This window comes from Cynocephalus volans, chromosome 10 (assembly GCF_027409185.1).
Source record: "Cynocephalus volans isolate mCynVol1 chromosome 10, mCynVol1.pri, whole genome shotgun sequence".
Classification (NCBI taxonomy): domain Eukaryota; kingdom Metazoa; phylum Chordata; class Mammalia; order Dermoptera; family Cynocephalidae; genus Cynocephalus; species Cynocephalus volans.
The window spans coordinates 30,786,999-30,809,750 of NC_084469.1; the positions used below are offsets into that span (position 1 = coordinate 30,786,999).

Sequence of the window (22,752 nt, forward strand, 5' to 3'; positions counted from 1 at the left end):
GGCTATGGGATAAACAGCACCATATAATGGGTTCCTGGTTCAAAGCACATACCTTATCTGTAGGAGAGTACACCAGCCTTTCTGGTACTTCTAATGTTTGTTACTTTGTTAGCTGCTTTGTCTCCAGCACTTTCAACAGTGCTTAATTAACAGTGCTGATAGCGGGCACCCTTGTCTTACTCCTGGTCATAGAAATGCCTCTAATATTTCCTCCTTAAGCCTGATGCTGGTTTTTGGGCTGACTCAGATGTATTATTATCCCATGTTAAAGAAGTATCTATCTATTCCTATCAAGCACTTTTTATCTGAAATGGTTGTTGAATTTTAACAAATGCACAATTTTAGTAAAAACAGTGAAATTATTTTTCAAAAACTCCACATTTCAAATGATTTAAATACTTTAATTCAACAAATAAAATATAGAAAAACAACAGCCATAAAATCACAAAGATAGTAAAAGAAACAGAGAAATGCTACAATTTGTACTAAACTTCTTTATCGCTATTTAAATTTCATTGGTTACATTAGTATAATACCTCATCTCAACATCAGCAATTTTAACAAATTCTTGGAAAGTTTTTTGCTCAGAAACAGATGCCGGTCTGACAGAAACACATTTGAAAATGTTCTTTTTCTGGTCATAGTTTCCAACACACCTATGAACTCGGCCTCTAATCAGTCTTGGAAGTTCACGATCCTGTTTTTCGAAAAATAAATAGCAAATCATTATTACTTCATCTGAATTTCAATTTTTAAAGCTAATAATATGATCAACTAAATATGAATCACTCCAAAATGCTGTAATTCTCTCATCTTAGTCACGGCCCCGTTGCTGACAAGACTATAATAGTTAAGCATATATATGGGTGTTCTGTCACAGACAAAAGACCTTCACTTGGGTAGAGCTTCTTAAAAGCTGGCAAATTGCTGTTTCTTAAAAGACTAAATAATTCACAATGTAATGGCATGTGAATTATCCATTCTTTTATCACACTGCCATAGTTCCCCTTTCAGTAGATGCCAGACTAGGTAGTTCAAACCAACTCTCCAGCTGAGAACAACTAGAATAGCTGGATGAAATATTTTGTTAAAAATCTCCTTGTAAGCATTATAGAAATATCAAGGCAGTGAGGAATTACAGAGACTTCCATCTGGGAGAGTACGGGAGTCCAGCATGGGCCTGACTTGGGGGGTGCTTTCCCCCTGAGCTATCTGCCAGTTACAGAAAGGCAGAGTTGAGAGTCTAAGAAACTGAGCAGACCTTTTGACAGACCTACAGAGCTGGGAGAACAAAAATGGAGTCTGAAGACTCCCAAGGAAAAGAGATTCTGATAACCACCCCCAGCCCTACCCCAGCCATAGGGCTGGGACCCAAAAGGGTTATGCCTTTAAGGAACTGTTAAACCAGAAAAAGATCAGCAATCTCTCAATCATGAATAAAATTAAAGCATTCTAAAACTGCTTTCACTAAAAGGTCAGAAGAAGCACTAACTATAAGGGAAAGACTGATTGATAAAAAAACTATATTAAGGGCCGAGCCCGTGGCACACTCGGGAGAGTGCAGCGCTGGGAGCCCAGCGACGCTCCAGCCGCGGGTTTGGATCCTATATAGGAATGGCCGGTGCACTCACTGGCTGAGTACCGGTCACGAAAAAGACAAAAAAAAAAAAACTATATTAAAATGAAGAACTTTTGTTTATCAAAAGCCACCATTAAGAGTGAAAAAGCAAACCACAAAGTATGCGAAAATATTTGCAATACATATAATGGACAAAGAACTTGTACCCTCCTAGAAATCAAGAAAAAAAAGACAAATAACTCAATAGAAAAAAGAGCAAGAAGCCTGAACAGACTTCACAAAAAAAAGATATTTAAGTGGCCAGTAAACATATGAAAGGTTGCACAACCTCATTATTCACCAGGGAATTGTAGAGAAATGAGATAACAATAAATTCACCCATCGGAATGGCTAAAATAAAGACTGACAATACTAAGTGTTGGTGAGAATGCAGAGAAACCACACTAACCTACACCGCTCATGAACTGATGCAACCCTTTAGAAAAATCTTTGGCAATAACTACTGTATTAGAACATATGTGTGCTCTATGATCCAGCAATTTCACTTCTAGGTATATACCAAGCAGAAATGCATGCATATGCATAAGAAACATACTTAAGAATGTTCATAGAGTATTACGCATAACAACAAAAAATATGGAAATAACCCAAATGCCCACCAATAATTAAATGGAAAACCAAATTGTAGTATATTCATACAACAGAATATTACATATGGCAATACAAATGAATTAACTATCGCTACATGCAACAACATAGATGAATCTTACAAACATTGTGTCAAGTAAAAGAAACGACATTTAAAAAGGTATACTTACTGTATGATACTATTTAAATAAAGTTAAAAAGCAGACAGAATTAATTTATGACATTAAAAGTCATGATTGTGGTTTCTTTTAGGTAGGAGACAAGTGGTAGTGAATGGTAGGAGGCACAAGAGGGTTTCGGGGGTGATGGCAATTTTCTCTTTCTTAACCTGGATAACATTTGTGATACCTTATAGAGTTGTATGGTATGATTTGTTCACTTTTCTTTATATGTTATACTTCAATAACAATGCTTTTTTAAAAACATTTTGACTAGAGGATAATAATAAGCATTCAAGATATTATAGAGATTAGCATGACAATTACTATTTCTTGATCACCTACATGTCAGGCACTGCACATTCATGTTTTGTAATTTAATCTCCACAACAACCTTTCAAAGTAGGAATTTATCTACCCATATACAGATAAAAAAAACTGAAGCTCAGGTAGTTTAAGCAGCTTACTTAGATCATAAAGCTGGTAAATGGTAGAGTAAACACTAGTCCAAGTCTGATTTCAGAATTGAGGCCAATTTCAGAATTAAGGCCAAACTCTTTTACAAAAGTATATAGGTCTTCTAAGGTCTTCAGCCTCCATATCTCTAGCTTTCTTTGTTACCAAGCCTCTTACTTAAATCCCAGCCCACACTCTTCTTTCCTCAATTTCAGAACCACTACCCTGACCTGTATCACTTACTAACTTAACACTCTGGTAATTATAAACTACTTGTAGTTTCCTGAACAAGTCAGGCTCTCTCTTAGCTTCATTTTTTGCATATGCTGCTCCCTCACCTTAGAATGCACTCTTTCTCACATCTTTCCCTCCCCAATACACTTTGGCTTAGCTGATTCTTATTAGTCCTTTAAAGATTAAGACAAGATAGTTTACTGCCTTCTTTGAAAATCTTTCCTTGATCTGTCCCATCCTTCCTATCTCCTTCTATAGCACCCTGCACATTTCTCTATCATATCATTTATTATACCACAGTGTAACATTTATGTGTCTGTCTTTCTATACAAGATTTTAAACTCTTTGAGAGAAAGATCCATAAACCACTTATATTCCACTTTATACCCTTTGCACCCAGCATAGTGCATGGCACATAGCAGACTTTCCACATGAGTTAAACAAATGAACAATTTTAACATCAGAACTAAAACTAAACAAAATGTTAAAAAGTACTATTAAATTATTAACAGAATTTCTATTACAACAGAATCATAGCCTTCATTTTTACATTTTATTGGCACTGGCTTCTCAAAGAATACTTTAAAATACTCACAATTTCATAAAATACACAGGGCAGAGTATTTTTCCCATCTCTCATAAGAAAAGTCTTTGAATAACATGGGCCAGGTGTCACAGCGGAATCAAGAACAGCTAAGCAACATTGAAATAGGGGGGGAAATCAATGTTGGTAAAATGCAAATAAAATTTAACAAAGAGAAAAGGACATTGAAATAACTGTTCCCATACCAACCTCTCAGTTATATTTATACAGTAATAAAGAATAAATTTTAAGAAGGAAAAGTATTTCTGAAACAGTTTTGTGCTAGAGAAAACAAAATTTATGACCCTCTCCAACTTAGGAACAGATTATATGTCAAGTTCATACAATTGACAATAATGGAAATTTAAAGCAGTTAAAGCCCCAGACCAGTCTAAAACAGTATTATAATAAAATACACATGTAACCAGTAAGCATCACAGTTTAATGGAGAAAAACACTGACTTAGAATCAGAAGTCATGCATTCTAGTACCAGTTCTTCTACTTATTAGTATTTTGTGATATTGAGCAAATTGGGTTTTTAATTTATTTTTAATGTATACATTTAACATGTACAACGTATGTTTCAATATACATAAACATAATGAAATAATTACTACAGGCAAGCAAATTAATTTACCTATAACCTTCCATAGTTACCTCTTTTTTGTATGTGGCAAGAGTACCTATAATCCACTCTTAGCAAATTTTCAATATACAATACAATAATATTACCATAGTCCTCTTTCAGTACATTAAATCTCTAGACTTATTCATCCTATCTAACTGCAAGTTTGTACCCTTTCCTCCCCCTTCAGCAAACTGTTTAACCTCTTTCAAATCTGTTTCTTCATCTATAAAATACAAATAGTAATTCATTTTTATCTCAAGAAATTAGTATCAAATAACAGCATTACTCACTCCTTCAGTAACCATCTAGTGAGTACTGGCAGTAGACATTTGCTATTTTTAGGTCAGCCTCCATTTCCCCTAATAAAACCTGGATCTTCTTTTAGGAAACCACTCCTATTCCGTTCTTAGTCATGTGATTTGGATGGGATTTGTCCCAATCCCTAGATCCAGGAGTGACCCATGATTGACTTAAATCCATCAGTGTATTTCATTCCTCAGCTACACAGTTCAGGATTTCAGTGATGAGCATGTTACCCAGTCAGAAATGATAATATACAAAGAGACATTCATTAGTGCAACCAGAAGAAACTCCATTAAGAAAGTGACAGTGTGGTATATGTATGCTTGGCCTAGAGAATTTTGATAATCATCTCACTACCATAAGGGGAGAGTCGGAAGCTGCTGGAAAGAACAGTATAGAGCCTTAGGATGACAGGACTGAAAGATGAAGATAATCCATTGTGCCATCTTTAGAGCAGCTGGATCAAGCCTTGTCTGATATCAGAAACCTAGCAACTTTTCAGTTCTGTGAATAATTCCCTATTATTATTTAAGCAGCTAAAGTTGATTTTGTCACTTGCAACTGAAAGGGACCTCCTATATACCAGGCACTGTGTTAGGCATGAAAGTTGAATAAACGAAGTCTCTACTTTTGATGAGCTTAGAGTCTAGTCTGGGAACTCAGGGTTATAACAGAACCATGAAAGCTAACCATCACATATAAAGGCAAAAGCCTCTTCATCTTTTTATAAGAATGCCTATGTCTCTCTACGTTGGATATTGTGACATTTTAAAGAGCATTTTTCTGGAGTGAACCTGAACAAGAAACCAAAGAGAACCTGGGAAAGTGGATGGAACTAGCATGTCCTTTTAATGAGCTCAGGAAATTTTTAATATTTTTACTGCACAAATGAGGTAAGATCCAGAGGCATGCCAGAGGCACACACAAAAAAAAAATTAGTGAGAGGTCCAAAGGGTGTAAGATCTTTAAAACAAGAAGATGTTCTAGCTGTGACAGTATTATTCTAGCTGACAGAAAACTGACATGGAATAGAATACTATCTACTACTGCAGTTACATAGCTACTGGCAAGCAAAATTAGTAGGACCTACAGAAGAAGACATGTAGAGTAGATGGACTTCCAGATGCCAGAGGCATGGAAACCTCCAAAAAGACAAAATGTCAGCTGAAAAAAGCCAGATTACAAAAAAAAAAAAAAAAATGGTATTCTTTCAGGGGCAGAGAAGTAGCTATCACATACAAGGCCCAGGAGGACAGGAACAAGAGCCTATGGAAAATTGTTGCAAGGATATATAATACACGTCAAGGGCCAGAGGTGATCGTTCAAGGGCCCAGGTAATCAGAAATTATAAAGCAGGATCCTTTGGCATCAAAGAGGGACAGGCCATATGAGAAGGAATGTAGGTAACTTTAAGGAGCTGAAAGAGGCCCCAGTTCACAGCCAGAAAGGAAATAGGGACTTCAGTTCTACAGCTGCAAGGAGATGGATTCTGCCAACAGCCCGAATGAGTTTGGAAATGGATTATTTCCCAGAGCCTCCAACAAGAGCACAGCCCAGCCAAACACCTTGATGTCAGTCTTGTGATACCCTGAGTATAGAACCCAGTCAAGCCTACCCAGACTTCAGACCTGCAGAACTTGGAGTTAAGAAATGATGTTGTTTTCAGTCATTACGTTTCTGATGATTTGTTATGCAGAAACAGAAAACTAATACAGCACACTTTACTCAAAGTCTGCATCTCCACAGAATCCAATGTCATCTTATATAACATGTTTTGTCCTTAGTGATGACCAAGAGAGAAACTGGAATAATTTTTAGGTGAAAGTTAAATACATGAAACAAGTGCACTGATAGAAATCTGTATCTATATATAAACACATTTATATATATATTAAATTTATAAATATATGAATATAAATAAATATAAATATAAATGTGTGTGTATGTGTATGTATATATCAGGACAAAAGAAAAAGAAGTAGGATATATCAGTCTCCAGTTGCTGCTGTAACAAATTACCAGAAACTTAGTAGCTCGCTTAAAATGACAAAAAAGTATTATCTTACAGTTCTGGAGGTTAGAAGTCTAAAACGGGTTAGCAGGTCTGTGTTCCTTTCCGAAGCTCTACAATAGAGTCTATTTGCTTGACTTTTCCAGCTTATAGACACTGCCTGCATTCTTTGGCTCATGGTCCCTTCCTCCATCTTCAAAGTAAGCAGGGTAGCATCTTTCAGTCTCTCTCTCTGACACTAATCTTCCTGATTCCCCTTTATAAGAACCCCTGAGATTACACTGGGCCCACCCAGATATTCCAGGGTGGACCCATCCCAAGATCCTTAACTTAATCACATCTGCAAAGTTCCTTCTGCCATATAAGGTAACATTCACAGTGTGATATGATATGTATATTTTGGTTTTCATCCATGGCTCCTGGTTGTTCTAAACTTCCCCTGCCTTTCTGTCTTGGGCTGGCCACAAAAAAAAATTATCTGATCTATCTTGCCTGATTGTAGGTGATAAGGTCCCTATTTCAGAAGGGGTCTGACTCCAAACCCAAGAGGAAGGAATGTTGCATAGAGAGGCTGAAAAGAATATGAACAAACAGGCCTTGCTTAGTTTCCCCATCCAGTCTGTTAGTGTTAGATCATACCCTTTTTGTCCTATCACATGGTTGGTTGTCCATGCTTCAATCAAGCCTATGTAATGAAGCTTCCATAAAAACCCAAGAGCACAGAGTTCAAAGAGCTTCTGAATAGTTAAACATGTGGAGGTTCCTGGTGGGTAGCACACACAGGGAGGGTAGGGAAGCTCCACACCCCTTCCCCCATAACTCACCCTAAGCATCTCTTCATTTGTATCATTTGTAATATCCTTTATAATAAACTGATAAAAGTGTTTCTCTGAGTTCTTTGAGCCATTCTAGCAAATTAGTCTAGCCTAAAGAGGAAGGAGGGGGGCATGGGAACTCTGATTTATAGCTGATCAGTCAGAAGTTCCAGAAGCCTAGACTTATGACCAGCATCTGAAGTGGGGAATGGTCTTGGAGACTGAGTTCTCCACCTCTGGGATCTGACACTATCTCCTAGAAGATAATGTTGGAATTGAATTAGAGGGCACCCAGCTGGTGTCCACTGGAGAAATGCTTGCATGTTTGCTGTTAGGGAGAAATCTCCACACATTTGGTCACAGAAGTCTGTATTCTGTGTTGATGATTGTGCTGTGAGAGCAGAGGAAAAACAGATTGTGTGTTTCTCCTCTAACACGCAGGTTTTGGGAATTAGGATGTAGATATCTTTGGAGGCCATTACTCTGTCTGCCACATGAACTACTATTAAAACTGAGTTACTACAGTTCTTTGAATATTCTCAGGGAGCAGCAAAAACAAGACTATTTTACTTGGAAGGAAAAGGACTGGTTAGGGGTAGAAGTTGAGGTGATGAAGAGATAAATCAGTCTGCAAAATAAATTCAAAGATATCTTCTTTGGACAGGGGTGTGTGTGCATGTGTGTGTGTATTTCAAGATTTTTTTTTATTTCCTCCGACTAAACTGGAGGAAAATAAAGGAGATAAGGGATGAGATTATATTCCAAAAGAGTAGACCCTGGCACAGGTTAAATAAAAAGACAATCAGTAAGAAATAGTCAACAAACTTTATCAAGTGATGCCTAAAATCCAATTTAAAGATGTTTCCTAGTCTATAAGTAATTCTACATTCCCATCACCCACATACCAAATCTTCTGTGTAACTGTATTAACCACTAATAAGCTAGTGTCAACATTGTATTAGCACTGTCTTGGGGAAATAAGGGAGAAACACATCCACATTAGGGGTGGAATTAAGTTTGACCTAAAATTGCGTGGAAAAATGGCAATAAGAGGTGATTAAGGAGAAGGTGGGAGCAGGGAATAGAAACAAACAAACAAAAATGACGGACTTGAAGAAACAGAAACTTTCATGGAATTTTCAGAAACATTGACAGGCTGAATTTCCTTCAGCTAGTGTGGGATATTTTATTTTATTTTATATGGATATTAAAGGAAAGGATGACCTCATACATGGGCAAAGTCGGGTCATTTGGTTTTAATAAAGAATAATTGAAATAACTTAAAATGTTTAATCTAGAAAACAGCCTTATAGAGGGCACAGTACCTGAAGGGCTGTCATATTAAAGATAGATTAGATTTCTCTAAGATCTCATGTGAGGTAGAACAGTTTGCAAGATCTGAAACTTCAATAATTACACACTTTTATGATTACACACTTTTTGTGGTATTCATCCATGGATTAAATAAATATTTCTTAGGGATATGGTAGGAGAGATTCAAAACATGAAATGTGTGATTTAAGGTCCTTTCCAAACCTGTTACTCATGGATATATGATTTATTACCACTCTAAGTCAGTCCTATGGACAAAGGACTGGGATAGAAAGATTCTCCTCATTTAAAGTATGCATCATACTCAAAAATAAAAGAATAAAACCTGAATTTCTAGCAAAAATTATACACATTAGCAAAAATTATAGTCTTACAAGAGAGCTGATGAGAATGTGAGGATAAAAGAACTATAAACTGCATTGGAAGGCAATCTGCCAAAATGTGATAAAATTGAAAATGCAGATCTGCTACTTACCAGCAATTCCACTTCTAGGTACATATCCTAAAGAAACACTTATGCATGTATAAAAGAAGTCATTAACTAAGATACTTATCACAGTATTGCTTGTAAAACAAAAAATTGAAAACAACTTAAATGTTAATAAGCATATGAATATACAAATCATAATATATTCCTAAAATCAGATAGTAATACAGCCATGAAAAGTAACTAGATCTGCATGAATCACTACACCTAAATATCAAAAACATAATACTAGGTAAAAATGCAAACTATGTATTTTTAAAATACATAAAATAATAATGTATAGAAATTTATGGAATCATATGTATATTGTGAAATTATAAAAGCCTGGACAAGAAAGACATTAGACTGGTTATCTTTAGAGAGCAAAATGAATGAGGGCTTCAAATATATCCATAACATGGGTATATGGATATTTATTATATTCTTCAAATTTTTCTGGATGTTTGGATTATTTCAAAGTTTAAATTAAATATTATTTATTTTATTTAAACTATGGAATGAAATGTTTTGAATCTCCACTTCTTACTTGTTTATCACTTAACTCTAGGTAAAATCAAATTCCAGGAACATCCTACAAAACTCTTCCCCTTTTAAATATTAATTTAGAAAACAGATTAATTGTGGGGTGTTTACTCATATCAGCAAAAGATTTTTAGCAAATGCTCTTTCAGAGTATTTAAAATATGATTTAATTCATCTACAAAATTACTACTGGATTTAGTGTAATATAGTAGAAAGAACACTAGATTGAGAATAAGGAGTCTTGAATCCTAGATGCATTTCTGCAGCTTGGCTAGATTTGTGATTTTAGCGAAGTCTATTTTAATTATTTGCCCCATTTCCTCACCCACCTCAAGGGGTTGGGTTAGCTTACTTGTACCAGTCTTTCTAGTTTTTATATTATGAATCAGAAGAAGACTACCTTAAATAACCAAATACTAAATTTGCACACATCAATCAGACCTAGAACTAAAAAAAAGCCTAATAAACTATAACCCCTTTTGAAAAATCTTATTTTTCTTCAAGATCCCATAGGTATTTCTGTTGTCCAAATAGTATTACTGAAGAATTTTTTAAGTATTATACCTACCCAGTACTTCAAAAAGAAGTATGGTTTTCTGTGCATGTTCACGCCAATACTTCATGCTCTCAATAACTGCAGAAATAATTCTTAAGGAATTATCTTTCTCCTTAAATTGTAATTGATACAATGAGGATTCCTTTGGGAAAAAAACAGCATTAGAAAATGTTTTCATTTTTTTATTGCACTCTTTCACCTTCTATGTAAAGATTCTAGGTCCTTATAATCAGCAAATGTGTAAAAAGAGCTACTGAAAATTTTAGTACAGTTACTTCCCTAAATTAAAGCCATCATTAATACATTATAGAAGGAGAAATCAGGATGCACTTGAAGACAATTAATTAAGAAGAGAATTATTTATCTGGGCATTCATATATTCATTCATTTGTTCATTCATTGAATATTCTTAAAGCATCATGGGCCAGATCCTGTGACAAACAGGTGAGTAAAACTTACTTTCCTAAATGTGCTCACACTCTAGAATAAGAACCAGACACAGTCATTTATTCATTTGAAAAGTTTTACTGGGTACCTACTATGTGCCAAACATAGCTACTAAGGAAGAAATACTGAATCAAACAGACAAGGTATCTGCCCTTGCAGACTTTCAGTTTAATGGGGGATTCATGAAATAAAAATATAATGAAAAGAGGAACTGGTAAAGGGACATGAAAATCAACTACATTGTATATTGATGTTAAAATTTTAAAAAATCAAAAAAATATAATGGAATGTCAAGAATTGATATACTCTATGCATTTTAAAAAACAGGGTAAACGGAGGAGGAGAGAAAGAGGTTATTATTCTAAACTGGTTGTTGTGTGAGGACAGAGGAAACAGTTGAGTGTAAAGGCTTGAGGTGGAAATGTGCTTGGTGTTTTTGAAGATCAACTAAAAATACAGTGTGTTAAGATATTAATTTTCAAGGGGGAGGAACACTTTCCTATGTGAGAGCAGGGGTTTTAAGAAACATCTGATGTGACTTTTTTTTCAAAATATGATTACTTTTCTCCCTCCTCCCCCTCCTAACCAAGATTCTAATATGCCTCCTGTTACAGCCATAGTGAGCCACTGTTACTAAGATGAATATGTCATATCATTCTTGAGTACAAGAAAACATAAGGTTGAGAACCACTGCGAAACATGCAATATTAGTCATATATCCAGCAAAAACAAAAGAAGAATTCCCTTGATGGCTTACTGAAAAGACTGTTTTTTCAGACATATGGGCAAAACAAACACGGGGTACTTAAGCACCCAAAGACTAAGAATATTAAGAAGTTGTTTCCATTCCTAGGCTAAAAGGAGAAAATAAAATTACCAAGCCCACGAAAGCCGGACTCATGGAGGAGCTATGTCATTCAGGACAACAGCTACTGCTGGCGATACAACGTTTTAGCAGGGAGAGAATGGGAAAACCTAACCGCTCCTCCCATCCTTTCATGTCCCGCCAGTGACTCCCAAGGGCTGACCTCTAGCACAAGCCAGCAAGTAAGGGATCCCAGGATGATACATTACGTACGATAATTCAGCCTTCTAGAGAACAGAGAAGAGCAGGTGAAGAATTTATTGGGCCAGGGGTGAGAAAGGGGAGATAGAGAAGAACCAGTACACACAATATTTACAAAGAATAATTAGACATTTACAAAGAATAATTTGTATTAGACATTTACAAAGAAGACATTTACAAATAATTAGAGCATCGCATGTAGAGAAGAAGGTTGATATACAGGTACAGGGAAGAATATAAACCAAAGCAAAGACGTATTAAAGTGCATGTCATGTTTAGAGAATTGTGAAGAGTCTAAAATGGCCAGAACACTGGAGAATTAGTGAAGTATGGAATATGAGGTTGGAAAGGTCAAACAGGACCAGATTATTGAGCAGAGCTCAACAAACTATGTCCTGCATCCAAATCTAACCTACCATCTGTTTTTGTAAGCTTTTGGTGGAACACAGTCATGCCCATTCATTTACAAGGGTGCTTCAAAAAGTTCACGGAAAGATTCGTATTATCTTTTCAATTCTATTTTTCCACAAACTATTTGAAGTACCCTCGTATGTACTGCTTATGGCTGCTTTCAAACTACAACGGCAGAGTTGAGTTGAGTGATATAGCTGACTGAGTAGCTGCAACAGAGACAGTATGGCCTAATAAAGCCAAAAATATTTACTATCTGGCCCTTTACAGGAAAAGTTTTCTGACCTCTGTTGAAAAAACTTTAAAATGACATGTGAAGAGCTTGGATCATTTCTCCAAGCAATGAATATAAACTGTCATCACCTTAGTAATTAGTAAACAGTGAAAGTCAGAATCCAATAGAAAACTAAAGCAACTACGAAAAAGAGCAGCCATTCACACCTTCTAAGAAAATATTTTGCAAACCAACATTCATCCACTCCAATAAAGCTGGATATGTGTGTTAATTCAGCAATATATGCCATGGGATTGATTTAAATAGTTATCTCTGTAACTTTGTAGATATTTACCACTTTTTTTTTTTTTTTTTTTTTAAAGATGACCAGTAAGGGGATCTTAACCCTTGACTTGGTGTTGTCAGCACCACGCTCAGCCAGTGAGCGAACTGGCCATCCCTATATGGGATCCGAGGGCCTTGGTGTTATCAGCACTGCACTCTCCCGAGTGAGCCACGGGCCGGCCCTATTTACCACGTTTTAAAAGATGTAAGTAATTCATTAACTGATGTTTAAACATTTACCTTCAAAGTGTTTTCTTCTGGAATATCATCCAACATTTTTTTCTTAAATTGACTTTGTTGAAAATTGGGCTTAAATGCCTGTAATGCACTGTTTTTGTCTAGACCTCTCATTGTGGAGCCAGATATTTTTGATAATTGTGTTTGTCTGAGTACCACAGTTTCCCTGTGGTGAGATAAGTTAGGAGGTCCAGATATTCTTAGTTGTTTCTGTTGTTGAGCTCCCAAACTCACTGGACAAGAATTTATTCCATCATTTGCCACTAGGTTTGTTCTTTTACACTGAGGCTTAAAATCATTTTTATTCCAAGTTTTCAAGCTGGTGTTTTTGTTGCCATCTCTATAGCTGTAATAGTAAAAATAAATAAATAAATAAATAGAGAGAGAACAGAGAATAGTATTTGTTTCTATATACTTTTTTCTTAATTAAAAACCAATTAACAATAAAATTTTCCATTTATATGGCAATATATGGTTTATAAACTACTTCGTAACTAGTAACTAGTTAGAAAGTCCAAACACATCATCACCAAAGAAAGGTAATATATATTATTACCTCTCTTTCCAGAGGAGGAGACTAAACCTTAGTGAGAAAGTAACTTGCTGAAAGTCATATGGTAAGTTACTAATGAGTCCAGATCCCAGAGAACTCTAGTCTCCCAACTCAGAGTCCAGTGATACAAAGTACATTTTTTTTTTAAATTTTTAATTGATACATGTTTGATAATTGTACATATTTATGGGGTACAGTGTGCTCTTTCAATACATGTACCCATTGTATAATAGTGAAATTTGGGTAATTTGTGTATCCATTACCTTTATCTCTTATTGGTGAGAACTTTTGAAAACCTCTTTTTCTGCTATTTTGAAATATACAATATATTATTGTTAACCATGGTCACCTCACTGTGAATTGAGACACTAGAACTTACTCTTCCAACCTAACTGTAACTTTGTACTCATTGGTCAACCTCTCCTCATCTTCCCCTGCCTGCTATCCCCTGCTATCCCTCTCAGTCTCTGGCAACCACAACTCTATCCTTTACTTCTATGAGATCAACTTTTTTTACTTCTATGAGATCAACTCATCCACAAATGAGTGAGATCATGCGGTGTTTGTCTTTTTGTGCCTGGCTCATTTCACTTAACATAATGACCTCTGGTTCCACCCACATTGCTGCGAATTATAGGATTTCATTACTTTTTGTGGCTGAATTGTATTCCATTGTGTAAATATACCAGATTTTCTTTACCCATTCATCTGTTGATGGACACTTAGGTTGATTCCATACCTTGGCTATTGTGAATTGTGCTGCAATGAAAATAGGTATGCAGATATCTCTCTGACATGTTGATTTCCTTTTCTTTGTATATACACCCAGTAGTGGAATTGTGCTAGATCATAAGAGAGTTCTATCCTTAATTTTCTGAGGAACCTCCATACTGTTTTCCACATTAAATTACATTCCCACCAACAGTTTATAAGAGTTTGGCTCTCTCCACCTCCTTGTCAGCATTTGTTACTGTCTTTTTTATTACAGCCATCTCACTGGAGTGAGATGATACCTCACTGTGGTTTTGATTTCCATTTACTTGATGATTAATGATGCTGAACATTTTTTTACATAACTGTTGGCCTTTTCCATGTCATCTTTTGAAAAATATTCAAATCTTTTGCCCATTTTTAATCAGATTATTTGGTTTTTTGCTATTGAGTTGTGTGAGTTCCTTATATATCTTGGATATTAACCCCTTGTCAGATGCATAGTTTGTAAACATTTTCTCCTTTTCTATAGGTTGTCTGAACTCTGTTGATTGTTTCTTTTGCTGTGCATAGCTTTTTAAATTTTGTTTAACACCATTTCTCTATTTTTGCTTTTGTTGCTTGTGCTTTTAAGGTCTTATTCAAAATATTCTTGGCCAGGCTAATGTCACAAAGCATTTCCCTGATGTGGTCTTCTGGTAGTCTCATAGTTTCAGGTCTTACATTGAAGTCTTTGACCCATTTTGAGATGATTTTTTGTAAGTGGTGAGAGATAGGTGCCTAATTTGATTTGTCTGTATGTGGCCATTTAGTTTCTCAGCACAATTTATTGAAAAGACTAGGTGTTCTTAGCACCTTTGTTGAAGATCAGTTGGTTGAAAGTGCATGGATTTATTTCTGGGTTTTCTATTCTGTCTGTCTGTATGCCAGTACCTTGCCATTCTGGTTACTATTGCTTTGTAGTATATTTTGAAGTCAGGTAGTGTGATGCCTCCAGCTTTATTTTTTTATTTTATTTTTTTATTTTTTTGTGACCAGTAAGGGGATCACACCCCTTGGTGTGGTGTCACCCGCACCGCACTCAACCAGTGAGCACACCGGCCATCCCTATATAGGATCTGAACCCCCAGCCTCGGCGCTCCCAGTGCCGCTGCGCTCCCAGTGCTGCACTCTCCCGAGTGAGCCACAGGGTAGGCCCCAGCTTTATTCTTTTTGATCAAGACTGTTTTGACAATTTGGGGTCTTTTGTGATTCCATATGAATTTTAGAATTTTTTTTCTTTTCTGAGAAGAATATCACTGGTATTTTGACAGGGATTGCACTGACTCTGTAGATTGCTTTGGGTAGTATGGACATATTAACAATACTAATCTTCGACTCCTAGAACACGGGATTTCTTTGTGTCTTCTTCAATTTCTTTCATCAATGTTTTATAGTTTTCATTGTAGAGATCTTTCACCTCTTTGGTTAAATTTATTCTTAGGTATTTTTTTGTAGCTATTGTAAAAAGGATCGTTGTGGGTTTTTTTATTTTTATTTTTTTTAGATAATTCGCCACTGGCGTATAAAAATGCTACTGATATTTGCATGTTGATTTTGTATTCTGCAACTTTACTAAATTTATTTATTGGTTCACATAGTTTTTTGGTGGTCTTTATAAGCCCAGAGAGAACAACCCTCACCTTCCTAAAATAAGCTGCCTTAGCACAGCACCCTCTTGAAATCAAACCCAGTGCTAGAGTATATTTAGCCATCAGGGCCAGTCGAAACTGACTCCCTCCATCCTGAGGCCCCATCTTCATTCTACCATGTTCATGCAAGCTCTGGTAGGACCATGACCCCAGCTGCCTGGAGTCTAGGCCAGACAGAAAAAAATGAGACCCCAAATTCTGATCTTACACAGTATCCCTGCCCCCAATCCCCACAGGAGAATAGACAGACCGACTCAGCAGGGAAGTAGCCAATGAGCAGTGTTCCACCATATTCATATGCACCCATCTTGCACAACCCACTGGCCCACTGAGCCCACAGGTGCCCATGCCAGCCCAACAGCCAGTCCAGCAGTAGCTCCACCTCCCCCCACGGCCCTCCACAGAGCTGCTACACCCTGCTGCACTAGTGTACACCTGCTCCCTGACCAACAGCAATCGGGCAGCATCTTTGAGTCTCCATGGCAGGCCTCCACAGAGCTGCGAGGACTGGCTGCACCTTTGCGGGCTTGCTCCAGGCTCAGTGGCTGATTCAGTGGCCCTCCATAGAGCTGTGTGGCCCTGTTGAACCAGTGCACACCTGCTCATTGACTGACAGCAATCAGGCAGCAGATCTGACTCTCAATGGCAAGCCTCTATAGAGCTGTCAGGCCTGTCTGCACCCTTGCAGGCTTACTCCAGGCTCAACAGCTGATCCAGCAGGCCTCCACTGAGCTGCCAGGTCCTGCTACATCAGTACACTCCTGATGCCTAGTGAATTAGGCAATGTTTTCATCTCCTCCAGCAGGCCTCCATAGGGCCACATGGCCCTGCTGTACCTGCGCACACTAGCTCCTGGCTTGGCAGTGGCATATATTCCTATGATGGACTTCAAAGAACCACCTGATCCCAGACTGCACCCAGGCACACCTGTGTCCAGACTATAAGCCAGTCAGGCGGCACACCACCCCATGGGAGAGATGACCACAAAGCTGTGTGCCCATACCTAGCCTGATAGCTGGTCAAGCAACAACTCTGTACCTTAGAGAGACTACCAAATAGCAAGCTGGCCCTCTGTGCTGCACACACTTAACCACACCAGCCCAGAATCTCTGACCCAGCAAAACAAAGCCAGTGTTGACACAAACTCCTGCAGTCTACACAACTGAGGCATTTGCAGACACCACTGAAGAGGATAACAACCAAAACAACTACACATAGGTTATGCTACTGAGTCCACCCAAAATCAAAACCAATGCAAAATATCCAAGAGAAATCCTTGGGCCCACATTCAGGAAAAAGTCATTTCTACATAACCTACTCCATAAAACTGGAAAAGCACCTACGCCATTAGATGTGCAGATATCAACACAGGGGTATAAGAAACATGAAAAAGCAAGAAAACATGACAGTCACAAAGGAACACAATAAGTCTCCAATAACAGACACCAAAGAAAAGAACAGTTATGAAATGCCTGTAGAAAAATTTCAAATAATGACCTTAAGAAAACTCAACAAGATACCAGAGAACACAGACAAACAATTCAAGAAAAATCAGAAAAATAAGTCATGATCTGAAGAGAAATTTAAAAAAGAGATAGATATAATAAATATATATATATAGGAGCTGAAGAATTTAATTAATGAAATAAAAAATACAATTGAGAACTTCAGTAATAGAATACATCAAGCAAAAGAGAGAATTTCTGAGCTTGAAGACAGATCTTTTGAAATTGCCCAGAGGAGAAAATCAAACAAGAATGAAGAAAGCCTACAAGATGTATGAGAATCCATTAAGCAAACAAATATTTGAATAATAGGTGTTCCAGAGGGAGCAAAGATGGAAAAAGGCACAGAAACCCTATTTAATAAAATAATAGCTGAAAATTTCCCAAGTACTGGAAGAGAGATGGACATCCAGATTCAGGAAGCTCTAAGGTCCCCAATTAGAAGCAACCCAATAAGATCCTAAGGCACATCATAATAAAACTGTTAAAAGTAAAGACAAAGAATTCTAAAAGCTGCAAGAATAAAGCATCAAGTCATATATAAGGTAATCGCCATTATACTATCAGCAGATTTCTCAACAGAAACCTCTCAGGCCAGGAGAGAATGAGATAATATATTCAAAGTCCTGAAAATAAAAAACTGTCAGTCAAGAATAAATTATCCAGAAAAGCCATCCTTCAGAAACAAGATAGAAATAAAGACCTTCCCAGACAAGCAAAAGCTAAGGGAATTCATCACTACAGGAAATACTTAGGGGGATGCTAAAACTGGAAATGAAAAGACAAAAATTACTATCATGAAAAAGTACAAAACTCACTTGCAGATATAAATTCATAATTCAAACTCCGAACACCCCACTGAGGTAATGATACTATGTAAATCCTTCAATTCTCTATTATGAACATTTAAAAACAAAATGGTCAAAAAATTACAACAGCTACAATTAGTGGTTAAGAAATATACAATAGATACAAACATAAATTAAGGCAACAAAAATATAATTGAGGAAAGGGAGTATTGTCATACAACTAGAGTATTTTCATACAACTAAGGTTAAGTTGCTATAAGCTTAAATCAGTTTATTATAACTACAAGACTATATGTTGGCCCCAAGGTAACCACAAAAAAAAAGAAATTACAGCAGAAACACAAATGACAAAGAGAAAGAAAACAAAGCATAGCACCACAGAAAACCACCAGACATAAAGGAACTAAGGTTCTACAAAAAACAGAAAACAACAAAATGACAGAAACAAATTCTCACATACTAGTAATAACCTGAACCTGAATGTCAATGGACTAAACTCTCCAGTTAAAAGATATGGAGTAGCTAAATAAATTTTTTTTTAAAGACTGTAAGTGAAGGGTTGGGAAAAGATATTCCATGCAAATGGAAACCAAAAGTGAGTGGGAGTAGCCATACTTATATCAGACAAAATATACTTTAAATCAAAAACTATAGAAAAAGACAAAGACAGTCATTATATAATGACAAAGGGAACAATTCAACAAGAGGACATAACAATTGTTAATATATATGCACCTAACACCAGAGTACCTGGATATATAAAGCAAACATTATTAGACCTAAGGGGAAAGATAGATTGCAATTCAATAATAGTAGGGGACTTTAAAACCCTGCTTTTAACAATGAACAGATCATCTACACAGAAAATAAACAAAAATTTGACTTAAACTGCACCACTGACCAAACGGACATTACAGATATTGACAGAACATTCCATCCAACAGCTGCAGAACACACATTCTTCTCAACTACACGTGGAACATTATCCAGGATAGATCATATGTTAGTCCACAACACAAGTCTACACAAATTTTAAAAGACAGGGTTAGTATCAAGCATCTTTTTTGCCCACAATGGTCAAAACAACATACTCCTAAACAAACAATGGATTAATGGAGAAAGCAAAAGAGGACTAGCCAAGTTAGCTCACTTGGAAGAGTGTGGTATTGGTAATGCCAAGTTCACAGGGTTGGATCCCTGGATCAACCAGCCACCAAAAAATCCCCCCCAAAAAAACCCAAAAACAAACAAACAAAAACAAAGAAAGAAAGTAAAAGGGAAACTAAAAAGTTCCTTGAGACAAACAAGAATGGAAACATATCATACAAAAACCTATGGGATACAACAAAAGCAGTTCTAAGAAGAAAGTTTATAGCAATAAATGCCTATATCAAAAAAGAAGAAATTTTTTAAAATTTTAAATTATTTCTCAATATACATTGCAGTTGATTTTCATGCCCCTTTATCCATTCCCCTCCACCCCCTCCCCTACCCCTCACATCATATCTGTTCACTTGACTGAAAAAGTTCAAGGAACTTTTGTGATTGTTTTGTCTAAAAAAAGAAGAAATATTTCTAATAAATAGCCTTACAATACACCAAAAGGAACTAGAAAAACAACAACAAAATAAACCCAAAATTGGCAGAAGGGAAAAATAATAAAGCTCAGTGCAGAAACAAGTGAAACAGAAACTAAAAAAATAAATAAATTAGAAAAATCAGTGAAAGAGTTGGTTTTCTGAAAAGATAAACAAATTGACAAACCTTTAGCCATACTAACCAAGAAAAAAAGAGACGATTCCAATAAAATCAGAAATGAAAAAGATATCACAACTGATACCACATAAATACAAAAGATCAGAGACTATTATGAACAACTATATGCCAACAAATTTGACAACACAGAAAAAATGGATAAATTCCTGAAAAAATACAATCTACCAAGATTAAATTATGAAGTAGAAAATCTGAACAGACCAATAACAAGTGAGGAAATTGAACTAGTAATACAAAGTCTTCCTTTAAAGAAAAGCCCAGCACCAATGGCTTCACGTTGAATTCTACCACACATTTAACCAAGAACTAATACCAATTCCCTTCAGACTAGTCCAGAAAATTTAGGAGAAGGCAATACTTCCCAACTCATTTTATGAAGTCAATATTACACTGATTCCAAAACCAGACAAGGATACAACAACAACAAAAAGAAAATCACAGGCGAATATCCCTGACGAACATAGACACAAAAATTGTCAACAAGATACCAGCAAACCAAATCCAACAGCACATTAAAAAGATAATTTCACCATAATCAAGTGGGCTTTATCCCAAGGATGCAAAGATGCTTTAACATATGCAAATCAATAAGTGTGATACACCACATTAACAGAAAGACAAAAACCATATGATCATTTCAATAAACACACAAAAAGCATTTGACAAAACTCAATATTCCTTCATGATTAAAAATGCTTAACAAACTAGGTATTGAAGGTACCTCAATATAATGAAGAATATATAGGACAAACCCACAGCTAACATCATACAAAATCGGGAAATGCTGAAAATTTTCCCTCTAACATCAGGAATAAGACAAGGATGCCCACTTTCACCACTTCTATTCAACATAGTATTGGAAGTCCTAGCCAGAGCAATTAGACAAGAGAAAGAAATAAAAGGCATCCAAATTGGAAAGGAGGAAGTCAAACCGTCCCTGTTAGCAGATAACATAATTTTATATATAAAAAACTCTAAAGACTCCACCAAAAAACTGTTAGAATAAACAATTTCAGTAAAGTTGAAGAATACAAAATCAACATATAAAAGTCAATAGCATTTCTATATAGTAATAGTAAACTTTTTGAAAAAGAAATTAAGAAAACAATTCCTTTTACAACTACAAAAAAAATTAGATACCTATGAATAAACTTAACAAAGGAGGTGAAAGACCTCTGCAATGAAAACTGCAAAACTTTGAAGAAATTGAAGAGGACATAAATAAATAAAAGATATCCCATGTCCATGGACTGGAAGAATTAATACTGGTAAAACGGCTATCCTACCCAAAGTAATCTACAAATTTAATGCAATCCTCTATCAAACAACCAATGACATTCTTCACAGAAATAGAAAAAGGAATCCTAAAATTCAAATGAAATTTAAAAAGACCCTGAATAGCCAAAACAATCCTGAAAAAAAACATAAAGCTGGAGGCATCATGCTACCTGACTTCAAATTATACCAAACTGCATGGTACTGGCATAAAAACACACACAGAGACCAAGGGAACAGAATTAGTGAGCCCAGAAATAAATTCATGCACCTACAGCTAACTGATCTTTAATAAAGATGACATCGGGGAAAAGACAGTATCTTCAGCAAATGGTGCTGGGAAAACTGGAAATCCACAAGCAGAAGAATGAGACTAGACCCCTATCTCTTACCACATACAAAAATCAACTCGAAAGGATTAAAGATTTAAATGTAAAACCCAAAATTATGAAACTACTAGAAGAAAACATAGGGGAAATGATCCACATCATGGGGCTGGGCAAGGATTTTTTAAATAAAACTTCAAAAGCACAAGCAATAAAAGCAAAAATAGACAAATGGGATTACATCAAATTTAAGAGCCTTTGTACATCAAGGGTAACTGCTAACAGAGTCAAGAGACAACCTACGGAATGGGAGAAAATATTTGCAAACTATACATCTGACAATGGGTTAATATCGAAAATATATAATGAACTAAAAAGAAAAAACAAAACAAAACAATATACATATTGTCATATATACTGGAACTTAAACAACTCAACAGCACAAAAACAAATATCTCAGTTAAGAAATGGGCAAAGGATCTTAATAAATATTTCCCAACAGAAGACGTAGAAATAGCCAACAGGAATATGAAAAATGCCCAACATCACTAATTATCAGGGAAATGCAAATCAAAACAACAGTGAGATATTACCTCACTCTAGTTAGAATGGCTATTATCAAAAAGACAAAAGAAAACAAATGTCGGTGAGGAAGTGCAGAAAATGGAACACTTGCACTGTTGCTTACAATGTAAACTAGTACAGCCATTATGGAAAACAGTATGGAGGTTACTCAAAAAATTAAAAATATAACTACTATATGATCCAGCAATCCCACTACTGGATATACTCTCAAAGGAAATGAAGTCAGTATGTCAAAGAGATATCTGAACTCTCATGTTTACTGTAGCACACTTTACAATACCCAAGATATGCAATCAACCTAAGTATCCAAGAATGAATGGATAGATTTTTTTAAATGTGGTATTGATACAAATGCAATAACATTCAGCCATGAAAAAAAAATAAAATACTGTCATTTGTAGCAAAACAGATGGACTTGGAGGCCATTATGTTAAGTGAAGTACGCCAGACACAGAAAGACAAATACCACGTGATCTCACTCACATGTG

The 22,752-nt window shown here is 36.0% G+C and overlaps 1 protein-coding gene across 1 annotated transcript in view; it reads right to left on the minus strand.

Annotated features, from left to right (window-relative positions):
- Nucleotides 1–505: 505 nt before the first annotated feature.
- Nucleotides 506–22,752, minus strand: part of SPATA22 (spermatogenesis associated 22) — a 48,265-nt gene continuing 26,018 nt past the window's right edge. The window contains exons 5-8 of the mRNA XM_063112863.1: nt 13,037–13,379; nt 10,326–10,455; nt 3,671–3,768; nt 506–697 (exon numbers count right to left, since the gene is read on the minus strand). Coding sequence (XP_062968933.1) covers nt 506–697; nt 3,671–3,768; nt 10,326–10,455; nt 13,037–13,379 — 763 coding nt within the window. The remainder of the gene's footprint in view (nt 698–3,670; nt 3,769–10,325; nt 10,456–13,036; nt 13,380–22,752) is intronic.